This window comes from Ochotona curzoniae, unplaced genomic scaffold, assembly GCF_017591425.1.
Source record: "Ochotona curzoniae isolate NIBS_2020 unplaced genomic scaffold, NIBS_Ocur_1.0 scaffold_4506, whole genome shotgun sequence".
Taxonomy (NCBI): Eukaryota; Metazoa; Chordata; class Mammalia; order Lagomorpha; family Ochotonidae; genus Ochotona; species Ochotona curzoniae.
In genome coordinates this window covers 81017347-81036429 of record NW_024467119.1, presented here as the reverse complement: position 1 = coordinate 81036429, position 19083 = coordinate 81017347, and the positions used below count along the sequence as shown (strand labels likewise).

At 46.7% G+C, this 19083-nt stretch overlaps 1 protein-coding gene and 1 pseudogene across 1 annotated transcript in view; one reads left to right on the top strand and one right to left on the bottom strand.

The window, feature by feature from the left end:
• The first annotated feature begins 276 nt into the window (after nucleotides 1-276).
• DCHS2 (dachsous cadherin-related 2) overlaps nucleotides 277-19083 on the top strand; it is a 288223-nt gene continuing 269416 nt past the window's right edge. Inside the window, exon 1 of the mRNA XM_040967397.1 lies at nucleotides 277-2268. Coding sequence (XP_040823331.1) covers nucleotides 277-2268 — 1992 coding nt within the window. The remainder of the gene's footprint in view (nucleotides 2269-19083) is intronic.
• Nucleotides 7436-8308, bottom strand: LOC121147052 (annotated as a pseudogene).

Here is a 19083-nt window from a genome sequence, read left to right as displayed (position 1 = left end):
CTCGGGTAAAGACATTCAGAGGCTGCAGAGGTGGCCATCCCCGGCTTCCTGCGCACGAGAGCGAGCTGCGGACAGAGGACGGCTCACCAGTTGCAGATGTAGCCCTTGCAGATTGCGGAGTCTGGGGGGGGGGCTTGTCTGCCAAAGTCTTTGGTTCAGACACTCCAGACTCCTTGATTCTCCCCTGTCCCCAGCGATCTCACCCTAAGCTGGCTGGCAGTTACGCGGGTGCCTTCCCAAGGAGCAGGAGGACAAACAAGCCCTTCTGGGCGGAGGATGGGCGAAGGGCGACTGCAGTGGGGGTTCTGCGCCGGGAAGCGCCTCCTTCGCACCGGGAAGACAAGGTTGTGTCGCGTCTGGCCGAGAGGCGGCGGGGCCAGGGCGTCGCGCTTCCTGCTCGGGCTCTTGGTGCACGCGTGGCTGTGGGCGGCCTCGGGCTCATCGGCCCAGGTGTTCAACCTCAGCCTCTCTGTGGACGAGGGGCTGCCCCCCGACACGCTGGTGGGTGACATTCGCGCGGGGCTGCCCGCCGCTCAGCAGCAGGACGGAGGCGGCTTTTTCCTGTCCGAGGACTCCGATGATTCCCCGCTGCTGGACGCCTTCCATGTGCACTCAGACACCGGCATCATCCGCACGGCGCGGCGCCTGGACCGCGAGCAGCGCGACCACTACAGCTTCGTGGCGGCCACGCTGCTGGGCGCCGTGGTGCAAGTCGAAATCCGCGTCAACGACGTGAACGACCACTCGCCCCGCTTTCCCCAGGAGTCCCTGCAACTCGATGTCTCCGAGCTAAGCCCGCCTGGCACCGTCTTTCGCCTGCCAGGGGCCCACGACCCCGACGCCGGGCTGTTCAGCACACAGGGTTACACCTTGGTGCAGCCGGCCCACCTGCCCGAGGAGCTCACCGGACCGCTTTTCCAGCTGCGCTACGGGACTCCGGGGTCGGCCTCTTCGTCGCCGTTGGAGCCCCTAGACCTGGTACTGCTGCAGCGCCTGGACCGAGAGGCGGCGGCGACGCACGAGCTGCAGATCGAGGCGTGGGACGGCGGTCGCCCGCGGCGCACGGGCCTCCTGCGCGTGGAGCTGTGCGTGCTGGACGAGAACGACAACCCGCCCATCTTCGAGCGGGACGAATACCGCGCCGCGGTGCGCGAGGACGCCCCGCCGGGCACTGAGGTGTGTCACCTACGCGCCACCGACCGCGACCTGGGGCCCAACGGCCACGTGCGTTACAGCGTCCGTACACGGTCAGGGTCGGGCGCTGGAGGAGGCAGTGGGGACACGGCCTTCTTCGAGGTGGATGAGCTGAGCGGCGTGGTGCGGGTGCGGAGGCCTCTGGACCGCGAAGCGCAAGCCTGGCACCAGCTGGTGGTCGAGGCCCGGGATGGTGGCGCTGAACCCGAGGTGGCCACGGTGCGCGTGTCCATTGCCGTGCTGGACGTGAATGACAACCGGCCCACCATCCACGTGCTCTTTCTCACAGAGGGCGGCGTTCCCCGCGTCTCCGAGGGCGCCCGACCCGGCGACTACGTGGCTCGCGTCTCAGTATCCGACGCCGACGGCGACCAGGAGAAGGTAGAGGACGCAGCGGCGAGGGAGCTGAGTGCAGGTCTCGGGAGTGCAAGCGTGTCGCTGTCCCTGCAGGGCGGGGAGGGCGTCTTCGCGCTGCGTCCCGGAGGCTCCTCAGGGTTATTTTTCCTTTGCGTGGAGGGGCCCCTAGACAGGGAGAACCGTGACCTGTTCGACCTACGACTTGTGGCCACGGATGCGGGGTCCCCGCCGCTGAGCACCGAGGAAACCGTGCTGCTCCGGGTGGCCGACCTCAATGACCAGCCGCCGGTGTTCAGCCGGGAGCGTTACCGGGCCTCTGTGTCCGAAGCTGCAGCTCCTGGCACAGCGGTGCTGTGGGTCAGTGCCTCGGATGCTGATGAGGCCGGTACTGAGCATGCCCGGCTTCGTTACTCTCTGGAGCAGCTCTCGCCTCACTGCACCGCCGAGGCCCCGCCGCCCACCGGCCAGTGTGGGCCGTATTTCACCATCGATCCCGACAGTGGCGTCATCAGCACCGCGCGCACTCTGGACCGAGAGGTCCAGGAGTCTGTGGAGCTGCGAGTGATGGCCCAGGACCTCGGAGAGCCCCCGCTGTCTGCGACCTGCCTGGTGAGCCTCACTGTGGAGGATGTGAATGACAATGAGCCCGTCTTCGGCAGGCAGGTGTACAATGTCACTCTGGCTGAACATGCTCCTGTAGGCCACTGCTTCCTGCAGGTGAGTGAGAGCATCAGGCGGAGAGGTCCATTGGCAGGTATGGCCAGGGATTGGGGACGTTGTGACATCCCTGTGGGAAATTGTGATGGGGCTATTTATTGCGATGGCTCCCAAGAGAGAGGACCTGACCTTGCTGCTCAGATGTTGGTTGCATGATCTCCAAGGTACTTTGGATTTCACCTGGCGTTTACATGAAATAAACACCTCTAAGGCTTGATTATTTGTAGTAAGTTTCCTCTCCACATCCAGATCTGTTGGAGGATCATGCCCATCAGTCAGCGTGCAATTGACCATATTGATGTTGTACCCAGATTTTGAGATCTCCTTAAATCACCAGGAGTCTGAAGTTGATGCAGGTGCATGTCCGAGCTTGGGTTCTTGGTTGAGAGCAGGCAGCCGGCTGGCAGAGGGACCAACATCTCTTAACCAGAGTGCAGCCCCGAACAGCACATTCACAGGGGTTTTTATAGGGGCAGTCCGCAATGAATAGGGGCAATTCACAATGGCTTGCAAGGTGAAAGGGGAAATACCACACATTCCCTACCCATCTGGAGGCTGGACAGCTCATGCCTCCAAGAATTAAGGTAAGCACCCACTTAATTACTTGGAGCCACCTGTGAGTAACCAGACTTAGTTGGGCTTTGATTCATGAGAACTGGAGCCCATCCGTGCTAAAGCTCACACAGTTCCTTAATAGCAGTAAGTTCTGGACAAATGGTTGAGACCTAGATCCTGAGGTTCCTCATCTCCTGGTTTCTAACCCTAGTTTTCAGAATGACTAAAAGTGCCCTGTTTTGCAGCAACCTTTGCCGGAGACACTTTCCTGCCTGCTGTGTGCTTCCCACAGCTCACAGAGGTTGCTGGAAAGCATTGAGCATTGCTGGTGGGTGGAGTACTTACCGCTTAACCTCCACAGTTACTTCCCGAATCTTAATTAGAGAGTTCAGGCTTTGGCTTGAATGAGTTCTCTCTCCAATAATAACCCTGAGCTAAGTGAGGTGATCCTTTACACGGGGTCTTCAAAATGGTGGGGAATGCATATTATGAAAAAAATGTGTATAGATTTTGAAGTGTTTGTACTGACACAAGTCTTCTTCTTTAATTCCATTTTTAAAAAAGATTTATTTATTTTTATTGCAAAGTCAGATATACAGAGAGGAGGAGAGACAGAGAGGAACATGTTCCGTCCGATGATTCACTTCCCAAGTGACAGCAACGGCTGGTGCTGTGCCAATCTGAAGCCAGGAACCAGGAACCTCCTCCAGGTCTCCCACGTGGGTATAGGGTCCGAATGCTTTGGGCTGTCCTCATTGCTTTCCCAGGCCACAAGCGGGGAGCTGGATGGGAAGTGGAGCTTCCAGGATTAGACGGACAATCATTCCTTATTTCCTGTCCTCTAATCCAATAGACCAAACTAAATCCCAACACAACTTTGAACCTTCTGGGTATCTTGGTGGTTACTCCACATCCATGATCTTTGGGATCTCACTCGCGTCACTGTTCCAGCTGCTGCCACATCGTCCTCCATCCTCCTCTCAGTGCTGGAACTTTCCGAAGATTGTTAATGTGGGCTAACCAAAGGGAGTCTGTACTGAGTATCAGAACCATTTGCACGCTGAGCTAGGCAGCCCATGGCTCCAGTAGGTTCCTCTGTGGCTTTCCAGACACCTGCTGGCCTTGTTACATACCCGACTCAGCTGGAAGAGCCCCTTCTTACCTCACCCCGCTCCTTTCAACCCCTTGCTATTGTCAGGCTCAAAATGGAGGCACTTGGCTCAGCAGACACTCAAGGGTTGCTCCTAGCAGAACTGTCAAGCCTAGCATATTTATATATTTATTTTCTAAAGTTACTGCCAGCAAGGCCAGCTTCGTGCGCTGGAAAAGAGCCTCAATCCTCTCCCCTGCTCCATACCTGCTGGTGCACTCTGCTCACTCAGAACCAGATCTGAAAACAGTGGAACAGCAGTGTTCATACTCAGTTACACGCAGACGGCGGAGGAATGCCAGCAATCTGTCCATGCATTTATCTGACCCAACAGCAGCATTTGCTAAAGAAACAGAGTTGAGTACGAATAGATGTTTCTCGAGTTACCTGCTGCGTGCCAGGAACTGTTCTTGCTTCTAGGCTTACTCAAGAGCCTGCAGGTGACAGTCCTCTGTCCAGTCTGCCCCACTGCCTACCTTGCACATGAACGACATGTGCTTGGCCTTTACCTGCTGGTGGCTCCTTAGCTGCCTCGGCTTTCCTTTCGCTACCACTGTGTTAGATCCTGCCTCTCAAAGCACTTCTGTCTGCGTTGTTTCATTTCCAAGCCAATGGCCTTTCTAAACAGTAACATCCCACATTCTCCCGGCAGTGTTTGAACTGCTGCCCACCTCGCTGACAGCATCTTTGGCCTGTCCTCTGCCTTGTGCCAGTTCCTCTTTTCTCTCGTGTGCCTCACCTGCATCACACATGTTTCCAAAGGTTTGTTTTTTTTTTTTAGTTCCTTCCTATATTCTCTTCCTATACAGTGTGAGAACTCCAATTTTCTTTCTTTCTTTTTTTTTAAAGATTTATTTATTTATTGGAAAGTCAGATATACAGAGAGGAGGAGAGACAGAGAGGAAGATCTTCCGTCTGATGATTCACTCCCCAAGTGAGCACAACGGCTGATGCTATGTCGGTCCAAAGCCAGGAACCAGGAACTTCTTCCGGGTATCCCACACGGGTGCAGGATCCCAAGGCTTTGAGCCATCCTCGACTGCTTTCCCAGGCCACAAGCAGGGAGCTGTATGGGAAGTGGGGCAGCCGGGATTAGAACCGGAGTCCATATGGGATCCTGGCGCGTTCAAGGTGAGGACTTTGGCTGCTAGGCCACGCCACCGGGCCCAAGTGACCTGGTTTCTTAGGAACAAGCTGAAGTTTTTGTCAAGACTCATGCTTAGTGCCAGCTAAGAAGTGAAAACTTTATTAAAGAAAAAAAAATGTTTTCTGAAATCTTGGTATCAACTTGGATTTTACCTCACCTGTGGATGTTAGCTGCCCAGACCTTCAGGAGTTGCTAACCTTTGCTCTCAAGCCGTTCTTTTTGCTTGGTTCTGTGCATTCATGTTTCTTGCACGTGTTGCCTAGCCTTCATACTGGAGCACCTGTTGGTGCAGTGAAAGGCCGGGCTCCACCCACAAAGCCTGTTCTAATGCTGTCCTGCTCTGTCTGTAATGTTTTGTGGTATTGCTTCCTGGCCTTTGGGGTAAGATCAAGTGTAATGACACCCTTTGTGGCGTTGCAATTGTTTAATTGTGTTAGTAGAAACCATGAGTTAGGAGTATTCTGAAGGATTAGCACTCACTGGCATTCCAATCCTCGGGAATGTCTAGCATCTTTACTCTTGCATAACAGAAGAAAAATCAGTCTTTTTTTTTTTTTTAATTTCACCGAAGTAGAGTATAGCAAAAAGAAAAACAAACAAACAAACAAACAAAAAACTTTCCAAATCTCAAAACCTGTGTTTTGCAGCAAGCGCAACAGCTGATTAAGGTTTTTGCTGTTTATTTGCTGTGTATTAGCCTTATTGTAAAGTTTTTTCCCCCCAGTATGTTTTTATTGCCAGTTCTTTAGAATGACGTAGTCTGAATCTCACTGCTTCTCCTGGATTTTTATTTCCTTTCCGCAGCCACAACACCCTGTTGCTGCTTATCTTGTTCGGTAGGTTTGTGGAAGAAGGGAATTAAAGGATGTGTTTATTTTGCTGCCCCAAGTTTTGGAATCATACCTGTTTTTTCCATGAATTTCTGTGACACCCCTCACCTAACAGAGTTGCATGTTGGTCTTATTTTGGCGCCTTGGAATGCAACTTGTCTGCGTGGAAGCAGTTGTCTGCTTGAATCTTCGCTGTGTCTAGTTCACCTGTCAGCCATTGCCTTTCTTGGCTGTCCTACATCCTTGCGGTCTGGTAACTCTGCTTCCAGAAAGTGCTGTAAGAGCCCCTGGCCAAGTTTAGGAACTTGGGAAAGCTTATAGAATTATCTCAGACTTTGATTTGATGTTGCTGTCTTTCATGCCTCCATCGCAACTGCTATTCAAGACCAATCAACAGGCTTTGCTGCCTTTTCTGCGTGAATACTGGAATCAGGTAATAACCATTGGCTGTGTAATAACAGAAGGGGTGGAATCTAGGATCTGTTGGCCGTGTCTCTAGTTGCAGTCCGGATGCAGCCTCTAACTTGTCAGTGTGTTGTCTGCGTCTTGGTTCTGTGAGTAAAGATGAGTGTTTTTCACTTGTTAGAGTGTTCATAGCCTTCACAGTTGAACTTTGTCAATTGCAGTGCTGAGAAGTAGCCGTGATTGGTGTGTGCTCCGTGTTGTGCCTCAGTTTTCTCATTTGGGTACTAATGTGAACATGGTAGAATTTTATGTGGGTAACCCACTAATATGTGTGTGCTCAGAACACTGATTGGCTGCTGCAAACCAAGTGCTCAATGTGTGTCATCTGTTATTCAACATCAGTAAATCAGAAATCTGGAAATGGTAAGGACACACTTTAGCCTGATAGAGGTTCAGGAACAATTGTAAAAATTACGCTCGAAATAAGTATTCTCCTGCACTATGATCTCATAAATCAGTTTAAGTTGTATTTTAGGTATAGATGTACATGTGCTTCAGGCAGTGAAAGCTATACTCTATCTTACTGACTGCCGGCTGTAAGACCTCTTCATTTTAAATATTTTTTGGAAGGCAGAATTATATATGCAGAAAGGAGAGACAAAGAATTTTTCACCTGCTAAATGGCCAGGGTTAGGACTGGTTGAAAGCATCAGCATGTAACTCCACCCACGACTTCCTACGCGAGTAGCAGGGTTCCAAGTACTTGGAGCATCATCTGCTGCCTTCCCAGGTGCAGGGAGTACATTGGAAGGGGAGCAGCCAGGGCTCAAGCCTGGTGCTCACATGGGATGTTGATGTCATGATAGGCAGCTTACCTGGCAGTGCCACAGCACCAGCCATGTAGCATCTTTCTAAGAAGGTTCTCACCTATTAATGGTGACTCCTAAGAAAATGACACTGTACAGTCCTAGAGGGCCTATTACCTTAATTGACACATTAGGGACACAATGGACAGCAACACAGGACCCTACAGTCGCAGTAGAGCAGCCAGTGGCTGCGGACAGGCTAATACTCCTCACTCTAATCCTCTCCCTCAGCATCATCTGCTCCAACCTCCTCATAATCCTTCTCTGAGGCAGCCATGTCCTCGTGAGCCTCTGAAAACACTCCCTCCTCCATGCCCTCACTCACATACCAGTGAACGAATGCATGCTTGGCATACATTAGATCATACTTGTATTTCAGACGAGCCAGGCTTGGGTAATGGCTGTGGTGTTGCTCAGCATGCATGCAGCTTGTGGGACTCTGGCCAGGTCTTCACCAGGCACCACAGTGGGAGGCTGGTAATTAATGCCAACCTTAAAGCCAGTGGGTCTCCGGTCCACAAACTGGATGCTCCGCTTGGTCTTAATGGTAGCAATGGCAGAGTTGACATCTTTGGGAACTACATCCCCCACGGTATAACAGGCAGCAAGCCATGCATTTAGCATGGCGAGGGTCACATTTCACCAATTGGCTATCTGGCTCAAAGCAAGCATTGGTGAGCTCTGCCACAGAAAGCTATTCATGTTTCTCAACAGAGATGATTGAAGCGTAACTGGCCAAAGGGAAGTAAATGTAGGGATAGGGCACCAAATTGGTTTGGAACTCATTCAGGTCAACATTTAGGGATCCCTGAAACCTGAGAGAGGCTGTGTTGGAGGATACAACCTGGCTTATGAGGCGGTTCAGGTTAGTGTGAAGGGGGTGCCCGATAACGGGGCTTTTCCAACAGATATCATAGATTGCCTCATTGTCCACCGTGAAGGCACAGTCAGAGTGCTCCAGGGAGGTGTGGGTGGTGAGGATGGAGTTATAGGGCTCCACCACAGCTGTGGAGACCTGTGGGGCTGGGTAGATGGGGAACTCCACTTTAGACTTCTTGCCATAATCGACTGAGAGGCGTTTCATCAAAAGCGAGTGTAGTGGATTGCCAACCACCAAAGTTAGGCTAAGGAAAACGTTCATCTGGATCCCTCTCAAATTTACAGGTATGACTGATTCAAGTGCCGTAGATCCTGTTTATCAGTCATCATTATTTGGAGATGTTTTGAAAGCCTGGCCAGAGAGAGCACTGGACTTCCAATCAGAAAACCTTGCTTCCAATTCTGACTCAGCCATTTGCTGTCCCTGGTAACTTTTCTGGCCACAGTTCCTCGTTCAATAAATGCTGTACAAAAGTTGCCTTTCATTCAGTGGGAGTGTGTTCCAAGATCCCCAGAGCATACCTCAAACCAGGGATAAGGCAAAAACTGGTTGATACTATGTTTTTTTTTTTCCTTTGTTTACATCTTTGCTAAAATTTAGTTTACAAATTAGTCAGACTTAAGTGAAAAATAACAACAATAAAAAAAGATCAATTTTAACAAAATTTTAACAATACATTGTGATAAAATTTATATGAATATGGTCTTTCTTTCAACATATTTTACTGTGCTGTGATTGGTCCAGTGATGATGTGAGGTGATACTAAAAGGATACACTTTATGAACTCCAGTACCTGAACTGCCAGCATCACTGTTCTTTTGCTTTGGGATTACTGTAGGATAAGGGATATTTCAAAACAAGCATCACAATAGCACGATAGTCAAATTGATCACACATCGATGTTATTGGAGATAACTGCCATTTTATGACAGGAACCAGGAGGGTCAGGAAGAGTTCAGGTGCCTTGGAGAAGGGAAAGCTTGCTGTATGCAGGATGTTGAGGCTCTCTGCTATGATACACACATTTTTCTGTAAGACCTGTCATGAATGCTTTCCACTGCAGGAGCATACTTTTTGTGCATAAAATATGTAAGGCATTTCTACGTGTTTCAACCCCAAATAATCATTTTGGATGGAATTCAGAAAGTTGCTATTAGTAAGATTCCCTTTCTGTGGGGCTTGAAACCTGACAATAAATTAATTTTATTAACAACTAAACTACAGGCTTCTACTAATGGATCCCCTCATCTTCTAAATTGTAAATTATAAGTGAACAGCTGTGGGAGTAATTTATACTTTCGTAACCATCAGGCAGATCATGCTAGGTCCATTTTACAAAAGCCAGATTATTTGAATCTTCTGAATTAAAATCAGAGGAGCATAGGTGTGCCTCAGAAAAGTTCTTGCCCTTGGGACATGGTGAAGGAGGTTACATTTAGCTTTTCATTCAACTGAAAGTAAACAAACAGAAAAAAAAGCCATCACTTGGGCGATGAATAAATATTGTCTTTAAACCAAGGGTTAGGGACTTTCTCTTTTTGTTCAAAGAACTTCAGACATTTGGGACCACCTGGTATTCTGTCTTTTCACTGGCCATATTGGAAGCAGTTCTAGTTGTATTGTAATGGGTTGTGCTGGCAGTAGTTTCCATGCCTGTCAATGTATCATAGTCCTTTGTTGCTCAGATAAATAAATATTTGATATGTTTTAAACCAAAAAAAGATTTATTTTTATAGGGAGAGATATAAAGATTTTCTGTCTGTTGGTTCACTCCCCGAGTAGCTGCTATAGCCAGAGATGAGCTGATCCCAAGCCAGGAGTCAGGAGCTTCTTCCAGGTCTCCCACACAGGGGCAGAGTCCCAAGGCCGTCCTTGGCAGCTTTTCCAGGCCACGGGCAGGGAGCTGGATGGGAAGTGGGGCCGCTGGGATACGAACTGGCACCCATATGGGATCCCAGCAAGTGCAAGGCAAGAATTTAGCCACTAAGCTATCATTGCCGGGCCCTTTCTTGGGAGAAATGCTCTTTAAAATGCTTTGCTTGTTTATTCATGAGTTTATATTGAATGAACATAAAATGATATATTATGTTCAGTGTGATAGTTAGAAAAAACATTTGAGATCTTCCTGTGCATGTGGCAAGCTCTGCTGGGCTGATGAAGGCATGCTTCAGGCCGCTTCTGACTGAGTGATTTGGTTTTTCCATTGTAGAAGTTCCTCCAGGGTGCAGAGGTGTTTGAGAGGCAGGGTGTGGCTTCTCTGCTTGTTCCCCCCTTTCCTCAGATATAGGAAGAAACAAGAGAATGTGGAGATGGTGGTCTCACCCACCTTTCTGTAGCCCTTGACCCTTATGACCCTAATCAACTGTCAAAAATAAAAATTAATATAAAAAGTAAACTTCAAAACTTCTGGAGAGGTGCAGAAATAAAAGAAAATGCCATGTTTTCAGTATGGGTCGACAGGAGGAATAGAAAAAGCAGGTGGTGAGAGTTTGCAGGATAAATGCTTGCTTAGTTGAATTTCTTCATATATTAAGTTGGAATTATTGGCCAGAATTCCAGAGACAAAAAGCCTGAAGGTTATGTTGAGACTTCAAATCACAGTATGGGAGAGAAGTTGACTAAAGTTTGGGGCTGATATGTTGTGTAGCAGTTAAAGCTTCTGCCTGTGATGCCAGTATCCCCTGTGAATGCAAGTTCATGTCCCAGCTGTTCCACTTCCCATCCAGCTCCCTCATAGTGGCGTGGGCAAAGCAGCGAAAGCTGGCCAGGAGTTTGGGCCCCTGTCACCTATGTGGGAGACATGAATGAAACTCTTTGCTCTTGGCTTCAACCTGGCCTCGTGTTAGCCTTGAAGCCATCTGAGAATTAAATCAGCAGATAGAAGATGTTTCGCGCTCTCTTTCTTTCTTCATGTCTCCCTCTGTCTCTGTGACTCTGATTTTCAAAATCAATCAATCAATCTTATTTTAAGGTTGTTTAGAGAAATGAGGGTTATCAATGAAGTTCATGAAATATGTATGTATATTATGATAAAGCTGTACATGGGTTTCAATTTTGGTTTACATCAAAACAGGCGTAAAACAGGTATGTCTCTTGCTGTTTGAGTCCATTCTTTGGATGCTGGCTGGACGGAGGGTCTGTCCGTGGATGTGATGCTGGCTGCGGGGAGGGTCTGCCCATGGGTGTGTGATGCTAGATGGATGGAGGGTCTGTCCACGGGTATGATGGGATGCTGGCTGGAGGGAGGGTGTGCCCACGGGTGTGATTCTGGCTGGGGAACTTGTTCTGAGAGAAACGTGCTACTTACTTGCTCTCCTCAGCACCATGGACCACGGTCTAGAGAAGTGGTTGACATTGTGCCCCATCTTCCGAGGTATTCTTACTTGGTTTCAGCAGTTAAGGACCATTGCCCCTGGCTCTGCCTTGCATACTCCCCACTCCCCTCTCCCTGTGCACTGAGGAAGCTGACAGATTTGGGGCCTTCTCTCTCGTCATTCAAGCAGTCTGGTCTTATCAGTGAACCAGTTTTTCTTAAAAAGATTTTAAAAGATTAAATCTTTCTTAAAAGATTTTCTTTAAAAGATTTGATTTTTATTCGAAAGGCAGAGTTACAGGTAGGAGAGACAGAAAAATCTTCTGCAGATTCCCCCTTAAATGATCCCAGTGGCCATGGCTGGGACTGAGCTGACCAAAACCATGAGTCAGGAACTTCTTACAGGTCCCCATGTGGTTGCTGGAGACCAAGAATGTGGGCCATATTCTGTTGCCTTTCCAGAGCATAAGCTGGATTGGAAGTGGAGCAACTGGAGCATGAATCCATGCTTAAACAGAATGCAGGTGTTGCAGGCAGAGGTTTAGCCTGATACACCATAGTGTCGACCCATAGACTTTTTTCATTGTTGCTTCCACTCCAGGAACTGCATCCCATAGCCAGGGCCTGCAATCTGGAATCTTCTAGAACTGTTCCTCGTCGTAAATCTCAGTTCAGATCCTGATTGCAGTCTCCTATCCTTACAACTATCTCAGTCTTTGATTTTAGTCCCTTTACTTTTCCTCTCCTTGCACAGGAGTACTCTCCTGTGATGCTAGTTCCTGTCTTATCCATCTGGGGTTCCTCAGTTCACCAAATTAACCTTTGCTGTTCCATGCCTGTTGTACATATCACTTGCCTTAGGTAAACAAGCTCTACATCTTCCACCATTACCACCACTATTTCCACCGCCATCACTGTCACCATTATAACCATCACGGCCATCATAACCACCACCACCATAACTGCCATAACCACCACTACTAATACCACTATCACTACTATCATCACGATCACTGTCATCACCATCACCACCTCCATCACCATCAGCATAACCACCATCACCATCACCACCTCCATCACTACCACCATCACTACTACTGTTACCATCACTACCATCATCACCAACTCCATCAATACCACCACCACCATAGCCACCACGACTACCACCACTACCATCAGCATAACCACCATCACCATCACCATCACCACCACCATCACTACTACTGTCACCATCACTACCATCATCACCAACTCCACCAATACCACCACCACCATAGCCACCACGACTACCACCACTACCATCACCATCAGCATAACCACCATCACCACTATCATCACCATCACCATCATCACCACCACTTGCATTGTAGAGAACAGCTGGAATAATTCAAGTGATGAGTCTGTTCTTCTCAAAATGCATGTTATCTACTTGGGCCTTGAACACTCCTTGCTGAGCTCCCTTTTAGCATCCACTTCCCCTCATAAACTTCAGTTTGAGTATCATACCTCGTCCCCTTACTCTTTGCACGTGAACATGCCCGAGTAATCAGGAGAGGCAGAAGATGAACATTTTCTGAGCTTTTGCTGCCCCTATTTGACTTTTCTGTATCTAGACCATCCCAGTCTAAGAGCTAGGTGATTTTTATCTGTCCAAATCAAACCATCCACCCCTGGTCCACCTTTCACCTCGCTCATCTTCTCTGACTCTGTTTCACAATTATCCCTTTCCCTTCTATCTCTTCTCTGACATTAAATACAACCTTCCCATCATTTGCAGTATTTCCATATCAAGTCTATGGGTATCTTCCCTTTTCTAGTCCTTGTAACAATTGGCATCTGCTACCTGTTCACCCATCGCTTTCCAGATCTGGTTGTCTGTTAAGACCCTGGTCCATAAGGCTGATAAACTGGCTTGATTAATGTAGCATTTTTCTTGATGATGAAATCAGCACTTTGCTTTAGCCTTTGATCCAAAGTGGTCTCCGTGTGCATCTGTTAGTCTCATGAGGTTGGGAATAAAATATAGCTGCTGAAGTGTAGTATGTGACATGTTGAATTTATTGCCTGTTGTTTAATGTCACATTGTGTGATTGATGAGGTTCGTTAACTAAATCCTGTGAGAAGAAACAGTTGAATCTATTAACATGAAATATTCTATTGAATAAAGGTGCATTAGTCTTTAATATTGCTTAAATGGTCTTCTTACTTTTATCTTTTTATTGGATGACTGAACATACCTGGCTATGTCTGTTGTGGGATAGGGTTACTTCAGACTTAACTCTTGTGTGTGCCAGCCAGTGCCAGGTCAGTTTTGGTCTGTCAACTTGCTGGGGTTTGCGCAGTGGGAGTGGATGGCATGAAGGTGTGAAGAAAATAGCTTCCCTGTTTGGCAAGGCCCAGAGAAGTTTCCAGCTGTTTGGTAAGGCCCGGTGAATGTCTCTCTGAACACCTTGACGCGGTATCACCCCCTTTTGCATGGACACTCAACGACCCCATTAGAAATTCTGTATCCTATTGAGGCATTATTGTTTGCCCCTGTGAGATGGCTTTTGTAACTGATGTGAGCTTGGGAGTTAATGTTACTGATAATGTCTTGGTGAGTGGGCCTTTAACTACACAAAGGAGTACAATTAAGCCAATGCTGTTTGCTGGACACCTTATTGTGTGCCTACCCATTGCCCTGGAATTTGGCCCAGACAAGTAGCATGCCTTCTGGGAAATGGCTTGATAAGAATCCTACAAACTAGTGGAAGTGATGAAACCTATCCCACAACTGCTATGGTGATAAATACAGTTACTGTGACTTTAAAGGCTAGCCTGTCTTTGCAATTTCTTTGGAGCGTAGGGAATGTATCTGTTTTAGCCTCTCATATGATTTTTGTTAAAATTATAGAGATATAATTTTAATTATTGTTTGATTGTTTATGGAGTTATAGAGCCTGTAGTTGTAGGGGGATTTAATTTTTGAAACTTTTGTCTTGGATTTTTATGTTTTTTCCTTGTGACATTTTTTTCCCCATTAAATGATGGGTAAATTGTAGAAATAGGAATGTGGTAGGAATGTATTACCGATTAGCAGGTATTTGCATTTGCCTTGGCCTTGGAGTCTTGGCTATTACTCCATTGCTGCTACTGAAGTATGAACAATGGCTTGCTCTGAAGAAAATGCATACAGTATTTTGCAGAATTATCTTTAGGGGCACGGGCTTAGCCATGAAGTACAGAATGACCAAATGTCTATGCATGCCCCCTTAATATTGAAGTAAAAATAGCACAATTGTTTGTGCAGAAGTTTGTAATGTGGCTGGGTAAATAAATAGGATAGCTTCTTGAGTTGTTAAGGCACTGTGTCTGTGTCTTTCCTTTTCGCCAACACCACACACCCTTCTTGAGCTCCAAACAGCTGGAGCTGGCCTCTGGCAGTCACTTGCACCAGCCAAAGTACATCTTGGTGGATGTAGCTGCCTGATCAGTTCCACCATCTGTCACACAAACTATGGCATAGCCCAGCCCACCCTGCTGCCAGCCTGGTTTTCACGCACACCAGCAGGTGCCAGAACTTAGTGGGATTAATAACCCTCTCTAGGCCTGCCTCTAGCCCCAGTTTTTGCATTGCTGGTATATTCTGCAGCTTAGCCTCATCCATCCCACATTTCATCTTGCTCTCATGCATACCCATTGGTTCTGCAGCTTAGCTTAGCCTACCCCGCCCCCACATCTGGTCCATACATATGTTGACTGGTGCTTCTGCTTTGACCAGCCTGGCCCTGTCCCAATCCTGGTTCTCATACTTACCAGCAGGAGCTGCATCCCAGCAAAGGAATGCCCATGGTTCCCCTACCAGACCCACATGCAGCCCTGGAATTTGCACCTGCTCAGGGGTACTGCCTGACATGACTTACAGCCAGTTGCAGCACTTTAAAATGAGTGCTGTCTGTCCCACCCCTAGACTGGCTTGCCCCCAGTTCCAGCTCTCACACCAGTGGAACCAGTGTCCCAGTGAGGGAGTCCCCAAAGTTCCATTAACAGGCCCACTCCCAGCCCCAGGTCTTGTTGCCTGCAGCAACAATTGTGTTTTGCATTTCCTGTCTAAAAGCCTGGGTTGTGTTAGCTTCATTTCAGATTTTTACCACTTTGCAGTAAACATTCAGATGTCAGTCTACTGATGAAGTGTGTGGAAGCTCTTTGCTGGAGAGAATGGCAAGGTTTGTTAGTTCTCATTAATTCCAGATGTCCTTGATTTGGAAGGAGAGTGATCTAGTTGACAGAAGACTGCACAATGGAGTCGGGCAAACCTGGGTTGAAATTTCAGTTCTATCACCGAGTAGCTTTACCTTGAGCAAGTTCCAGAACCTCTGTAAGCCTTCGGTGTGTCATCCATAAAACAGGGATGACAAATAGGATCCTCACTGCAAGAGTCTGCGGGGGGGGGGGGGGGAGATTAAATGATATGCTGCATCTTAGTGCTGGGCGCAGCGCCTGACACATGATAAATGCCCAGTAGTTCTTGTGGTTAGCTTCATTTGAGCCTTGATTACACTGAGGAGCTACCTGAGAGTCTGAGAAGTAACTGTCCCTTGTTTTAAAAATCCCAATGGCTACTCATGTCAGGTGGCTGGGGATATGATCCAGAACATCCTAGGAATGTGTCCTGACGTGAGTATTATCTACAACGTCTGTCCTGGATTTAGTTAGGTGCTTGCCTTGGGAGCTTGACAGGGGCCATGTGAGCATGTGTGGTGATGTGCAGGTCCATGTGAGCATGTGTGGTGATATGCAGGTCCTGTTGACTTGAAACAAAGACCAGGATAGTGTGTGCAGCCTGCACTCTAGCATTTTTTTCTTGGTTTTTGTTTGGTCATGCTTGCTTGTTCCATGTTTTCCATGACCCTGGGTGCTTCTCTGGCCTTCCAAAGTCAAACATGTTTCAGAAGAAAGAAGCGCCACCAGGCTTGGGCTCACAGTTCTGGTCTCCTGAGAGGTAAAGGAGAAAAAGAAAACATGGACTTTTAAAATTATGGCTGATTTATGTCTGCTTTGTTTTTAAATTGCTTATTTTGAAAACATCTTCATTCTGAATGGATATGGGGTGAAGGGAAGGAAGAGATGCTTTGAGTTTCCCTTTAATTAAAGAGAAATTGGTATCCTTAGAGAGAGAAAGAGAAAGCATTCATATTTTCATTCACTTCCAAATGCCTACATTGATCCAAGCCATAGCCAGGTTTCCTGTGTGGGTGACAGGGACCCAGTTATTTGAGTCCCATCACTGCCATTGGCCAGAGTTTCTTAGCAGAAAGTTTGAGCCAAGAGCTGGAGCTGGGCGTTCAGCAAAGGTGACCTAATACGGCAAGACCGCAGCCTAATGGGCATCATCGTTGCTGTGCTAACTGCCTACCTCCTTTTCTATTTTAGATGACTAGTACTTTTTAATTACTGAATATTTGCTCTGATGACATTATTGATTGGTATCATGCTAAATCCTCAGAAAGTCCAGTATTATCCTTGATGCTTTTGGAGAATGAACAAATATTCTAGCAAAAAACCGTGAAAGAATTGTGGTATACCCGTGTTTTCCCAGCGATAGTAAAAGGAAAGAACAAAACAGTGCTTGAGGCCATTTCTTGTCACTCTGATTACTAATGACAGCTAATTCAAAACTTCAGTTCATAAGACCTGTCGTCCACTTCTAAGGGCTATTTTGTTCAGATTATTATAAAATTTATTTTGCTCTTCATTTAAGCTGTGTAGAATTAGCCATTGCTATGGATATTTTTGGGAGATTAAATATTATTGTTAACTCTACTATAAATAGACTTAAATACTATTTGATTTTTAACAGTTGTGTACTTAGAGAAACTTTGCATGTTGTGTATTCCTCACGATTTCACATTTAGAAACACAGAGGAAGTTATTGTTTATGTAGAGATGACTAGTCTAGTTCTTAGGAATGTCTGCTATACAAAAACCAAGTTTGGAGGTCAAGAACAAACTAAGTTTATGCACTGCTTACTTTCCTTTGAAGTATAGATGGTTTTAAATGCAAACTGTTAAAAATAATACAAAGGCCGTTCTGTTGGATTATGCATAAACAATAACACAGTATTTCAGTGTGAGCAGATAATATTTCCTGGACTTATCTTGCAGTAATTTTTATAAGGCATTTTTCTTTTGTAGAGTCTCATTGTGATGCCTATGTCTAGTCCATTTCCATTGCGTTGACCAGGCTCCAGCATAGAGAATGCGGGTGAGAGGAAGGACAGTATGCATAATATCTGTTCGTGGCACTCAGCATACTCTGCTGGCTTCCACTAAACAAGTATTGCAGCAAACATTTCAGTTAATTCAGTAAATTGTCCTTGAGTCTTGAATCTTGGTACGCTTTAGAAGGAAGATAATTTTGCTTTGGAATGTGGTAATATCCAGTTTTGTCACTTGAACAGGGAGTTATAGGAATTAAATTTATATAAATTGAAATTAAGTTTCAATTTAGTTTCTTTTTTTTTTTTTTTGCTCCAGGTCTCCCACATGGGTGCATGGTCCCAAGGTTGCTTTCCCAGGTTACAAGCAGGGAGCTGAATGGGAAGTGGAGCTGCGGGGATTAGAACGGGCGCCCATATGGGATCCTGGTGCTTTGAAGGCAAGGACTTTAGCCGCTAGGCCACGCCACCGGGCTCAATTTAGTTTCTTAATGCTATTTTTTATTGCTCTGTAAGTGCATTGTAACATAAAAGGTACAGATAACCACTTTTGTTTATTTTGTGAATATATATATATTCATATATATATGACAAAAGTTAAATTTATCACATAAACACACAGGGATCTTTTTAGAAACTATTTTTTCTTCATTTCTAAATTTTTTTTCTTGCCTCATTCTTTTTTTCTCTCTGTTTCTTTTGTTTAAAATGATGTATTTATTTATTTGAAAGGCAGCATTGCCAAGTGAGAGGAGAGAGCGAGAGCTTCCGTCCACTGGTTCAGTCCTCACAGAAGCCAGGCGATTCTTCCTGGTGTCGCGTGAGGGGCAGAAGCCTGAGTTCTTGGGCCATTCTCTCTGGTTCCCCAAGTACACCAGCACAAAGCTGGAGCAGCTGGCACTCAAACTGGCTTTCATAAAGGAATGCCGCCATTGTAGTCCCTGGCTTTCTCTGCTGCATCACAAAATCCACCCCGCTGTGTCTGAGACTGCAAATACATGTGTGTGAAACCTTTGGATCTGAGTTCTTGGGCTCTGTTCTTTTTCTAAGATTTACTTATTTGTTTTTTTATTATTATTATTAATTACATTGCATTAAGTGACACAGTTTTATAGGCACTGGGATTCCCCCCACTCTTCCCCAAGCCCTCCCCCCATGGTGGATTCCTCCACCTTGTTGCGTTACCACAGTTCAAGTTCAGTTGAGATTGTTTCATTGCAAGCATATACCAAGCATAGAGTCCAGCATCTTATTGTCCGGATCAATTCAACGGCTTCTTGGGGAGACCATCTCTGGTCTGAAGATAGAGCCGGCAAAGTATCATCCCGATCAATTAAAAGCCCCAACATACCGTAAGCAACAATCTATAATGTTATGGAATTATTTGTTTTAAAGAGTTTTACACACACAAGTGGTAGAGGCCTAGGAACTTTGGCCATCTTCTACTGTTCTTTTCCTGGGTGCTTTGGAAG